General features: G+C 46.3%; 1 protein-coding gene across 1 annotated transcript in view; it reads right to left on the bottom strand.

The window, feature by feature from the left end:
- The window catches only part of LOC124256987, a 44,671-nt gene extending 31,974 nt beyond the window's left edge, over positions 1-12,697 (bottom strand). Inside the window, exon 1 of the mRNA XM_046690953.1 lies at positions 12,630-12,697. Within this exon, the coding sequence (XP_046546909.1) occupies positions 12,630-12,697 (68 nt within the window). The remainder of the gene's footprint in view (positions 1-12,629) is intronic.
- Between the last annotated feature and the right edge of the window lie 895 nt (positions 12,698-13,592).

The following is a 13,592-nucleotide window of genomic DNA, read 5'->3' as shown; positions in this document are numbered from 1 at the left end:
ATACGCATGGGAGCGACTCTATACAGTGCATTCCTAATAATTTTTTCTTCCTCCTGCAAACACTTTAGAAACCTTTCAGCCGCGTCGGGACCCCTGTACACTACCGGAGCTTTCGTTTCCCCGTCACAACGGACGACCACGTATCCAAACCCACAGGCTTCATGCTCCTGTGTTTTGAGTGTGGTTGGGGTATCCCCAACAACCTTAATAGGTTTGACCAAGGCTTCAAAGTCGGCGTATATGATATAAGGCACAGACATTTGGTTCTTGTGGTTGTCGAATTTTAGGATATTGTCACCTTCCTTGGGCATGTCGACCCGTATGGCCGTCTGCCCCACACCTTGGCAATCCTCCCGGTGGGATTCTAATAAATCAGCTCGGCTGAAACCGTGTAGGCATCGCACACAAAAGTGTTTTTTCCCAACGTGTTTCGACTGGTCGTGCAACAACCGGCTGAGATGTTTTATCCACGTGTAGTGATACTTTTCACCTCGTTGGATCATGAATATATTGATAACTTGGACCCCCAACGATGGGCTGACCCTGTGTACTATTGTTGTGTTACCTTCGTGCCCAAAGACATTTATAGCTAGATTATTCTGTTTTTCTACTTTAGTGATCTGGGATATGGGGGTTGGTTCATCTATACCATCCCAGTTGAGCCCATCATCTTGGGGATAGCTAGAAAGCCTGTCTGAATGAGTGTCAGCTGGAAACAAGGCTGACCTGATAGCTACCCTCAGGCAATCGTCTCCTCTATTCTTGACGTTTACCATGGCCTGTTTTTTCCTATAGTAGGGGGGCAAGTCTAGGTATGACCCGCCTCTGAACGGCACGTAGTTAGCTATGTCTAGATAGACATTATCGATTTTATCTACAGCCCACCCGGACCCCAAGTGTGTGTAGCGTTCTAGGTATTCCCGTATCTGCTGAAAACTGGTATCGATCGATGCGTCTATGGTCTCTGTATGCGTGACAACCTCTTGCCTACCTCTGAAGTAAGGCTGAACGAACGTACTCAGTGACCCTCCCCCACTACGTTCTTATCGAGTGACATTTTAACTGTGATCTGAAACTTGATGCTTCCCAGACTGGTTAGTTCCTGATTTATTTTATCAGCTATCAGTGGCTTAATATCTGTAATGTCTATGTTCCTATCAACATGCATGCGCCAGCCTCTTAAATAATTACCTACAGCGCGCTCAGTGGGTATGAACTGTAGGTCAATAGCTCTATTCTGCCGTAACAGTTCTACAAGCTGTGGTTTTGTCATACGGGAATACCCACCTAACCCCAAATCACGAACTTCAGCTTTCAATTGTTTTACAGTGGGAGGTTTTGCTACGGGGGCATGTGATAACAATGCGATTAACCCTGCTCTCCCCAGGTTTGAATAACCCGTGAACCCAAGCTGTTTTGCTTGAGCTTTTAATTGTTTTACCGTGGGAGGGGCTTGTATGTTAAGTAATCTCAACAATGCTGGCTTTCGCATTCGAGAATACCCAATAACACCTCTCTGTCTTGCGATATTCTTAAGCTCGCGTATAGTAGTCATAATTACGTACACACCTAAGAGAATTAATGTCTAATTGGACCACCGTAAGGTAAAAAATCAAGATACACCTTATCGACCCACCCGGAACATGCGCAGCATAGTAGGGTGTTTTGTATTACTTGCAACGAGTCATCAACAAGTATATCTATATCCCCATGCACATCTACTCGCCCCCCCATCAAAGTAATTCCAAGTGTGCCCAGCCCATGGCACATCAAACCCTACTTTTACCATGATTGTAAACGAGCACCCCTTATATAGTCATGGGTTTGAGGGCACTAATATCTATACTTTTCCCCACATCCATCTGCCAGCTTCTCAGTGGGCTCAATTTCCACAAACATAGCTATACGTATGTGTGTATAATCTCTAATTGGGTCACTGACAAAGGGACCAGCCTTACACTGTTATCTTGAGAAGCCGCCTACGTTCTTTTATGTAGGCCTTTTTATTCTCGTAGATGAGGTGATGTCTGACTACGTTCGCTCCGTGAGCTTTACATAAACAGTAGTGCCCTTTGACCCCTATGCCACACACAGAACACGTGTAGTTCGGGCTTCCCATGTGGAAACAACAGTACCCCTGAGTCCTGCATCTCCTATCACAGGCTTCTTTCTTCCCCATAAGTATGTATTCGCATCGGTATGGAGCAGGTCTCATGTTTAGCATACTTATATGAGTATTTAGTCTAATTGTTTCGCAACCAACGCAGTCGCTGCAATACCCAGCGCTATGAATACCAGTTCACGGTCCATTTGCCCCTTGGATGGTGTGTAGTACTGAGCGAGTGTGGGTTTATTCAGTGGTTCCAATTGTTTACCAGTTAATAAGTAGTATTCTTTCGCTGCATCGTCGACATCATGGAATGTTTGAACGGCATGGTTTTCACGCCTGAGTTGTTCGTTAATGTAATCGATCCTCTGGAGGCGTTTTTTAGCGTACTCAGTCTGTGCTGTTTATAATTTCTCAATAGCGAGATCGTGCCGTTTTCTTTCTTCCTGTATTTCAGCCGCGTGTGACTCTCGTAGTTTCGAGAAGAGGAAATTACTCCCGGAAAATGCCAGGGCATTCACTAACGCCCCACCAACCATCATGGCAATCGTAGCCATCCTATATTTACTTCATAATATTTTCAGGTAGTATCCCTTGTTTTACTAGGATGTCTTTTGTAGCCATCGCCATACCAAGGTTCATTATGAGCATACCCATATCCTGCAGGTTGAAATCTAGCTTGATAGTCGGTTGTTTAAGCACCATTTTAGTCAACCGAGCGTATCCTACGGCTAGACTGGCGACCACTGTGGCGTGGTATGCGTCGTTGACGAACGTTTTCCCCTCAGACATTATGTATATGATATAAATATATTAAATTATAACATGATATGTGGGTTGACCTCTAATTGTGGGGGAGGGTTTCCCTCCCTGGGATCCCTGTGTCGTGTATATAACCACGAGATAGCCACGGCAGCAGTTGCGCATACAACTAACAAGAGTCGCTCCGGGTGAGTCACCCTGATAATTTTATGTTGGTTACACCACCGTTTTTTACCGGCAGCTACTCTCTTAGGATTCTTCTGCCTGGTTACTGTGGGAGGGTTCACCTCCAGTTGGGGTGGGGTCTCCTCCCTGGGGGTCTCCTCCTTGGGGGTCTCCTGTGCAGCATCCATCTATACTATTATTATTATTTTTCCTCTCAAATTGACAATGCTTTGCCGTAATAATCGCCGCCGTCACCGGGGGCTAACAACATACCGTATTTGTGGTACAGCTCGCAGCTAATAGAGCTCAAGGCGTGTTCGATAAAAGGGTCTTTCTCAAGGTCTTCCCACAGGTAAAGTCGGCGCTCCGGGGGGATGGGAAGGAAGTATGACGCAATACCAGTGTATATCTGGGTCATAGCCGATCCTATTGTCTTTGTCATCTCTGCTCCGAGACGGGACTCGTATCTAGCGTACAGTTTATCGATTTCTTCAGCTGACATTTTGGGAATTTTATCTGGAGTGTACTCCCCAAAGTAATGTTTGGCTTTTCCGCCAACAGCCAACGCCACCAGTTTCTCTCGCTTATCATCGTCCACCTGTGGTGATTGGGGTACCAACAATTGTTCGAGCAGTTCATCACACTCCATCTTATAATGTAACAAGTAAGTTTTAGTTTTAACAATATAATACCCGATGCAGGCAAAACACAGGGGAAATGAAGGTTAAGTTGCACACGACAAACACTTCAAATACCATAGCTATAACTAAATGCTAAGTATTTATACTAAGCATTGCTAAGCTTTGCTTAGCTTTGCTAAGCATTTACTAAGCATTGCTAAGCTAAAACACCCTATAGGCCACGGGTTGGTCGGTCTTGAGCACGAGCTTAGCGTGTTTAGTTTCAGCGAGCTGTTTCTTCACCCGTTCCCGTTCTAATTTACTCATCACATCGTTCTCTCTCAAACACTCCTCGAACGAATCCCTGTCCTTGCAGTGAAATAAGGCCACCCATCGCGTCTGCTCCCTGAGGTCTTTCAACACCGAGTTGAACTTCTGCGTCAGTACCCAGACGCTGTGATTTGCGTGTCGGCCAGAGAAGGCCAGGTACGATAGCATGTCTCTCTTTTTTGTTATCTCACGATTAGCGCTGCAGTCATCCAGTATGAACAACGTCGACTCCCCTTTAAATTTCATATGGTAAGCTTTCAACCAGTCCTGCAGACGTGGTCCCGGGGGTCGACTCTGTGTACGTCCGGGTCCGTCATCACCCAAGGTCTTTCCGTGTACGTTTTATTCATGCTCAGAGTAGGGCACATGATAACGATGTGGTCGAACACATCCCTGTAGTACGACTCCAACATATCCAACACGAAAACGGTCTTCCCACAGCCAGTCTGCCCACACACTATGGCGCAGTGTGGGTCGCGGGGCAAATCAGTAGATGGCTTGCACGAATCTCCCATTGTCTATATTAAGTTGCGCGTCCATAATCACGTACAGATATAATTTCAACTTGCCAGCGGGTTGAGCCTTCTTGGTAATCTGGATAGTAATCCCTTCGCTGCCATTGTCTATGCGGCGTCCGCTACCGTGCAGTTTATCGTCATCCGTGGATCGCATGTCCAACCACAGCGCGTACTTGGTGGCCAGGTATTCACCGATTTGCACGGAGGATAGGTCCAGGTCCTTGGTTATGTATGGGTGTTGTTTGATGACCGGTAGCTTTTTTTATCTCATCCCACTGCTGGTATGGCCTCATACCATGACTGAACAGCTGGTTGGGCACGCCCTCTATGGTCACTTCCACCTTTTCAATCTCGGGTTGAAAACTTCGCCTGTCCCTCCGAACGGCTCGTAATCCTCCACGGGGACGACCAGGATGCCTTTCATCGATCGCGCCGGCACGTTCAGGTTGATATTCCACACAGTGTCGCTCTTATCTCGCACGACTGATCTATGCCTCAGTATGCGGTCGTACAGGATGGCCATCTTCCCAGAGTACTGGCTTCGAACCTGCCTGGCCAGCTCCGGGCTAGTGACCATGTCGAACTCCAGAGAGATGTTGTCTATGGCGTAACTGGCCTCATCACCGTTCGGCGTACGCACTACTTTGCTGTAGTCGTTAAACGTTAGCTTGTATTCAAGCCTATCACCCAGCGCGGCCTGGTAAAACGGCGCGTGTCCCGTGAGCAACTCGAAGTCGAGCGGCACGCAGAACCTGTTCCCGTACGCTTGGGCGATGGCCTTTTCACCGTCCGTGATCTTGGATAACTGGTCTGCCGTGAAGGCATACCCAATGCGCAACCGGGTCGATTTGCTGATACCCTGGTACACGTCATTGACGCGTTCTCCCTCGCTTTTCCAGAGATCCCCGTAGCAGTGAAACACGTCGCTGTCGTCGATGCTCAGCACCTCGTTACCGCTGATCTGGATGGTGGTTTTCTTTGATAATGGCTCGACCTACGTTCCGCACTAGCTCACGTTTGTCGTTGTCGGAGGTCAACGTGAGGTTGAACGCCAGTCGAACCGTGCCTGGTACAATGAGGTCATTCTCGCCAAGGTTTGGGAATCTAACCAGCAGCGTTTGGTTCTGGTCTATCTTGCTGGGATTGTTGGTGATGGTCACCGACTGGCGCACGGCTCTGGTGCCTAGAGGCTCTCTTGATCTTCTGAAAGGATCTAGTTTTCTACCGTACATTGTTATATAAATGAAATATATAAGTTTTAATACTAAATAATGGCTGAAGGCGGTCATGAAGACATACCTATGGATAATATGTGGGATAATACCCAGGCATTCGAGGATGATGAAACCTCATTCTCGCAAGGCAACGAACTCGTGCAGCAGGCCGTCAACGGGTTTTATGATGGTTTAAAAGGGGATAAAAATTACGTAGAGCCGTTGGGGCGAGACTATTCCAAGTTTTTTGTTGATGGCAATGGCACGCTGCGACTGAGGGGTCGCCCGGAGATCGATCTCATGAATAAGCGCACGAGAGAACCGCTTGCCTTATCAACACTCGGCAGTCGCCATGGGGGTGACTTTATTCGCGATGAACTAGGCTTCATAGATTACGGGGGCGCACGGCCTAAAGCCCTTCCCCTTCAAGATCTGCAAGACATCAGGGGCGCCACATCGGATCAAGATATGACTGATAACATTGAAAAGCTGTTGGCCACATACCATAACAAACCCTTACCCGGGTTCGAATTTACCGCTCGGGAACTACGGGGGCTGGACAAGGCCATGCAAACCATTCGCGGACATCTCGTGAACAACACGGCCAAACTGGACGCGATAGACGACCACATCGCCCATGAAAAGGCCAAACTCGGTGAAACGGAGGACGAGTCTCTGAAAGCCACCATCGAGGAACGAATACGTAATTTGGAAGATGAAAGAAAGACCCGGCTGGAAACAGCATCCTCCTTCCGAGACCAGCTTCGATCCCAGGTCAGCCGTGTGCGGGAAACCATTGATCGAGTCCTCTACCAGGACACCACGCTAGCTGACAGGATTCGGATCCTGTTCCGGGAGCAAGGGATCACCATCGCCAGCATTCTGACCGCATTGGGATTCATCATATCAACCCTGGTAGTGTCATTGAGTGGGGGTACCCCCACACCCCCAAGTGGCGGCACACCACCAAGTGGTGGGGGTGTCAAAGCCTGGATAAAAAAACTCGGGGAGGCCCTGGCTAAACTGGCTGGTAAGGCTGCCGAAGCCCTGCCTGGCATCCTGGGTAGCATCGTCTCGTGGTTGTTGGGCGCTCTGGCTAAAACTGCCACGTGGCTCAGTCAAAACCTGTGGGCAGCCATCGTCGCCGTGGTGGGTCTGGTGTACGTAGCGGCTAAGGAATTTTTAACCAAATAAGTCCCAAAGCTACCCCACCAACCACCAGGGCTGTTTTACGATCGATGTGCTGTGAACCCACAGTGGGTGACCCCACAGGGTGTGTGTGTTGAACCCTAGGCTCCGGGGGTGGCGCTACTATACCCGTTTCACCGGTCGTGGGTGGTGGGACGTGGGGGACGTTAACATCGAGGTTGACGCCCAACTTTTGGCCCGCCGTGGCTATGACTATTTCGTTGTTGTAGCCCACCACTTTTTTTACTCTCAGTTGCATATCGCTCGGAGCCATGTACAACCCCACGTCGAAGACGTAGTCGACTTTCGACCTGGCATATTCCAACACGTCTTGGTAGCGTTTGATGGCACTCGGGAGATCAACTGGAGCATTGATAGCATCCTCAACGTTGACAACGAACTGTTTCTGAGCGTCGTAAGCAGTCCCCTTACCAAGGATATTGGAACGCGTTTGCGTCTGCGCACCCAACAGCGCCCACACGTACGTTCGAATAGAGTCGTTTAACCTGATTACCCCAGCACGAGTGAACCCTTTCAATGTGTCCAGCATGAACTTTTTCCAGTCATCCGCTGCCCCCCTGCTCAAACCTCCAGACTCTGTAATCCTTACTGTTGTCGAAAGCCATGTAACGGTCATCCCACTCGTTGGTTGTGAGGTGATGATACGACTCGTAATCCCATTCTTTCAACTTCTCGCTGGCTTCCACGAGGGGCATATTGTGAACGATGGGGATACCCAACCCGTGGTTCGGTCCCGGCAAACGCCAATCCGTCTTCGTGTTTAGTTCGAATTCGTTGCAAATACGTTCGTAGGCCCGTCTATCGTATTGGTTGTTTACTGCATTCCACGCCTTTTCCTGTGGGAGCGGGGCGCTGATCTCTTTGAGGATACGCCTGACCTGGTAGTACACGTGAAACGTGAACACAGACTGACTCAGCGATCCACGCCGAGTGTCGGTCAATGTCACACCACACCCCGTTGTAGCGCACCACACGGCGAAGTTGAGTTGATTCTGCCAGAACTGCATCGGTTTGTTGAACCAAGCGTGAACTACCTTAGCGTTAGTCACCGAAAACTTATACTTATCAAACACATCTATGAACTGGGCGTCGAAATACAACCCGGCAGCGACCACGATCTTCATGTGGGGGGGAAATCTACGTCCAGTTTAGGGTAAAACACTCCAGGGGAGTACATTTTAAAACTATTATATAATGAGTTTATATACTCTAACATGTACATAACACTTCCAGGAATAACGAGCGGTGAGGCCGTTCAGCTGACGCACGCGATCGATAATACGTCGGGGCAACTCGAAGTAGCACTGTGCGATATAACCTACCTACCGCGATGGACTAACATCAACGCTAGCAACAATAAACTGTTCGTAGGTGGTGCTCGCAACCAGATAACTGCCGGCTACTACAGCGTGTGTTCTCTAAGCGACGAGGTCTTCAAACCCCTAGGAGCCGAACTCAAGATGAACGACTCAAACGGCACAGTGGTGTTAATCAACAACGGAAGAAACTCCTTGAGACTTGGCCGACCATTGGCGAGGACACTCGGTATGCAGCCTGATGAGATAAAACCAACGACTACCACCACAGGCACTAAGTTACCCGACCTAGTACCGTATCGAGAGCTGTGCATTCATCTCAGCCAGGTTAGCACAACTGACAACATTCAAGGGGGGTCACCCTTCCACTATACTGAGAGCCGTACCGGTGAAAACGGAGAAATACAACGACGGTAGAACTGAATCGTTTTCACCTCGGCACTGAAAAACAGCATTTACAAACGCGTTGAAGTCCCCTCCGGTGGTACTAGCAACCTAAGTGATATAGTAGATACCACAAGAGCGGCAGTCAACACTAAGTACACCCTTGTCAACACCGGCGATAACTGGATAATATACCCATCGTTCGGAGGCAAACTGTTCGACTTAACCGATGTTGAGAGCAACGTGACGGCTATCACCAAAAATAAGCCATATACACTCGTCTTCACCGATGATGACAAGTGGGTGTTGTTACCCGATAAAGCCGACTGGTTTCTCAATATTAAGCTCGGCTCCCCATACGTGTTCACGGATAACAAAGACAACCACCTAAACAAAGTCGTGAACAACGGAACCCTGCTCGTGGCTTACGTCCCGACTCAGAGACGTAGCGTAGTCATCAGCCCACTCGCCAGTATGGCAGCCCACATGCTATCGGGTAAACCCGGGATGCAAAACGTGGTATTGCAGTTGGTGTCTGAATTCGAAGGCGTGGTCAAGATCCTAGAGAGTCTACCGGCGAACTCAACACTGATCATCCAAGTCTACCTAGGGGAACCATCGCGGGATGATGTCGAAATCGTAAAGGGGGTCAAACTCCGGTGGGGGAAACAACAACAGTATCACGTTTGCAACGTTTACGTGCGGGTGGGTGTCGACTCCAAAACCAGTCTGCAGGGTGTCACCGTGATCGTGGAAGACACGATATCACTAACCAAGATCTTCCTACCCGACAACATACACTTCATGGGGGTGAAGTGCACCCCTGAACTATTATCAGAAAACCAGTTGGAAACTATATCGTAGTAGTATTATAGCAATGACCAGTCATCGTCCCAACACCACGCTTAACGACCTAGGGGACACGGAGGGATTCGACCAGCCTGGTGAGGAAGACACCTTATACATCCTGCACTTGAAAGACAACGTGTATAGGCGGGTGTCGTTATCAGATTTTAAAGAGCCTGAATGGATAGTCAACTTAACCCTCGCCTCACCTTATATCACATTAAAGGAACACAGTTATATCTCTGAAATTAAAAACAGCGGTATCTTACCAGCGTGTTTCGTTCCGGCCCCTAATACAAGGATGATACTAAGGCCGGTTTTACCCAATATGTTACAGTCATTCCAAGGGGGCGAGTTAAGGTATGACTGCTACGGGCACATAGGGATTCCATCTATTGTACCAGGCTCCACACTTATCATAGACGTCTATATCGACAGAGTTAACAGTAATAAGGAATTACAACAACTTTTACCTGGGGTCAGAGTACTCTGGTATCCCCGAACCTATAGTAAACGTTACCGTATCATCATACAACTGGACCCCTCAAGGGGTTCTATAACCCACTCAATAAACCCTGACGAGGGGGCTGTTGTGGATGCAGAGTTACCTATTAAATTCTCACCTATTTTCCTACATGAGGATTTATTCCTTATAAGCCTCAAGTACGTTGATCGACTGTTAACTGAAGCCCAATTAAAAAATATCTTATAAGATATATTATAGGCACACAGGATGGGGCTGTACCCAGTCGTAGAGGAAGTAGTGAAGACCCTGGAAACCGTAGACGGGTTCCGCTTGAGGCAGTTATGCGATGTAAAACGCCAACTAGAACAAGACCGCGACAAGCGGAAAGCACTATATAAGAAGTACCATAGAGCTTTCAATGCCGTGGACGGGACTGATACTACCCTTATGGTAGCCAGCATGGGCCTAGGGGTGGCAGGTGTTGGGTTGTTAGCTACCATCGTGGCCGCACCTATAGTGATGGGGCTCGAAATAACAGCTGGGGTGACAGGGGTGTTGGGGTGGTGCTTAAGCTTGTATCCCGCAGACTGCATCGTAAAGCATTGAAGCATAATGAGATCGGGGTTCTAGCTGAAGCAAAGCTTAACACCATAAGCGATCTTATTTCCACTGCACTCACTGACAGTAAGATCTCAGAGGAGGAGTTTCGTTTAGTCCTCTCTGAACTCGCAAAATATCATAGAATGAAACAAGAGATTCGATCCAAGTCTCGTAAGTCTGCTATAAGCGAGGACGAGAAAAAAAAGTACATAGAACAAGGGGTGAAAAAAGCCCAGCAAGCCTTTATTACGAACACCAAAGAGATCATAGGCGATTCACATTAAACTGTTTCGTCGAGGTAAACATGGCATAGCGGCACGTTATACGCAATCCCACACACTTCAGCCGTGGGCGTTCGTATCCCGCTAGCGTCCCAAACTTTTTTATAGTAGGGGTAATGGTAGCAAGAGCTAAGGGTCCGACCAAAGCCTTATTCCCCAAATAAGGCTTTGCAGAGGCTTTTGTTGGACCTGGTCCCGGACAATCATTCCCTCTACTACTTAACCGCAAATGAAACATTAGCGGGAATCAACAAAAAGTCTATAAAGCCAATGAGATAGTGGTCAAGGTGACAACGGTTACTAACCAAAGTTAGCATAGACTCAGATTGTCAGATTCGTCATCACTGAAGGTAGGAATATAGGTGCCGATAAAATAGAGGAACATGTATGGTATGTAAAAGAGGTATACAGAATGTTTGTTTGTTTGTTTGTTTGTTTCTTGTTGTTTTACTCAGCAATATTCCATCTGTATGACTTCGTGAGCATCGATCTACGCATTTGGGATACGATGCATTTGCCAACCAAATATATAGCATGCACTATAAACAACTCTGTAAATAAAGCAAACTTCAGTTGAAACATACTGAAACATTTGCCTTTGCAGGGTGATCGAAACACAAATAAATTGTAACTATGTTATTATGAAGTTTTGAATTTGGTGCTATGACATTTCTGTTTGTAAAACATAATGATAGTGTAATGAATATATATGCTTGTTTTTGTTTTGTTTTTGTTTTAAAAAAACCCAACTCCTTTTGACTTTGTACTTGTATGAATGCAGACTTGATGGCTGGAATAATGCCGATGTGACATACAGTCCAACTCAACTCAACTCAATTCAACGGAACACAGAGCTTGATACAGATCGAAATCTACAACGGCCATTGGCGAACCAAGTCGATATTCAGTTTTTCCTGCTGAGACACGCAAGCCAGTGAAAAGCGTCCTATACAATGGTCAGTCATTCTAGCCTGTGGTCCTCGTTTGTAATCAACCAGGAAATTGTTCGCAAGAACAGGGAAAGACTCGAGGCAACACCCTTTATCAATATGTCCACTGATTAATTATAAACCAACACTAATGTCAAGTGTAAACCATTTCCTACGGTTTGGGGAACTACATAATTTCGTAATAGCACGCTGAAGTTAATGGATTCTTAACACTTTTAGAAACCTGAAGTTATTGACTTGCTAATGGCGTTACGTACAACCCAGTGCCATCGATTCTGGCTAGAGAACATACAGACAGTTTGGTTATCATAAACGGAGAACAAACAGGTTTTAGAACATGGTTAATGGCTTTGCATCACCCTTCTTTAAAATAACCCGGGGCTGTCGTCAAGGGGCCCTCTATCGCCTTATATATTGTTTATTTGTGTAGACATTTTGGCCTTAATGATAAAGAAAGTATATAAGAGGAATAAAAATTGATAATATTGAATACATTATGTCACAATTTGCTGATGATATGACGATGACACTGGATGGTTCTGAAAGATGTCTTTATGCTGCTTTGAATAGATTACAATTCTTTGCAAGATTGTTTCAGCTAAAATCTAATATTGAAAAAACAAAGCAACTTTGAATTGCCCGTAGCAGTCACAGTCATATTCATATATATGGCATATATATGGCATTTATGAAACCATTTAGAATTGAAAATGTTCTTTGGACAGTCGAGAGCAATCTATCTTTAAACACTTGCAATGACCAAAATAACACTATGATTTGTATCAGCAGAAAAAAAGTTAAAATGATTTCTGCTTTTCGAATTCTGCTGGTTTCAATTTTCGTAAAAACCATAAATCTTACCCGCTCCATTGAACAGAGTCTTCCACAGCGAGAGCCACAATGAAAACTGCCAATACAAACGCTTCCATACTGAATGAACTTAGGAGTGACTTGATCGAGACTATATACCCTCTAACAAGGAAGCACAATACCACTCTTTGTTATCTCAGTCCCGCCAAGTAGACTGAACAGATCCGTTCATGATGGGGAGGGGGAGGGGAGGGTTGATGTACTCTCTATGTTTGTTTATGTTCCATGAGGCCAAAAAGGGTTACAACATAGAAAAGACATCAACCCATGGGGCCTGCGAACAACGTATTCTACTACTAGAATTAGAAAAACTAGCCAATCATCATCTGAATAAGCTTTCATGATGACAGGTAGAAGTAGTCAATGTGAATGATCCAAACGATCTATCACTGTGCAGTGCACAGGTAACTATCATGAACTGCACGTGCATTGACCTTTATGACCCAACACTGACGCTGTTACAGGTCATTGGCTCCCGCCCTCTGCAAGCATTCTGCGTTCTGCTGTTTATTTTGTTGACAGTTACATAGACAGATTCTTTAATACAAATACATAAAATCGGTGATTTACAATTTGATGAGGTTGTCTGACAAAACATTCACATGCACAGTTTGAGATCGATTTGGTCATTGGATGAATAGTTATTTACAAAAAACGGGTCCACATGCATTTCATGCCAAACTATAAGTGAAGTGTCCTGTCAAATCGGCACAGATTCACTTTGCAGATTCACTTTGGAATAAAGAAAAGTATGTGGAAATAAACTCAGCATGTGAAGTAGATATTGCTGAATTCTACAGGATTGTAAAAAAACAAAGGAAAACTAAGACTGTTAGCAGACACCTGAAATATAAGGAGCGTTCCTGCAATACACCAGCTGAAGTGTGCAACTTGTGGGCAGACTACTATGCAGATCTATTATCACCTCTTGAACGGCCGGAGTTTGATAACGAC

The sequence above is a fragment of the Haliotis rubra genome, unplaced genomic scaffold (assembly GCF_003918875.1).
Source record: "Haliotis rubra isolate DU_JTF1 unplaced genomic scaffold, ASM391887v1 Scf647, whole genome shotgun sequence".
Taxonomy (NCBI): Eukaryota; Metazoa; Mollusca; class Gastropoda; order Lepetellida; family Haliotidae; genus Haliotis; species Haliotis rubra.
The sequence above is the reverse complement of the archived record's forward strand: the minus strand, read 5'-3'. Positions and strand labels throughout refer to the sequence as shown.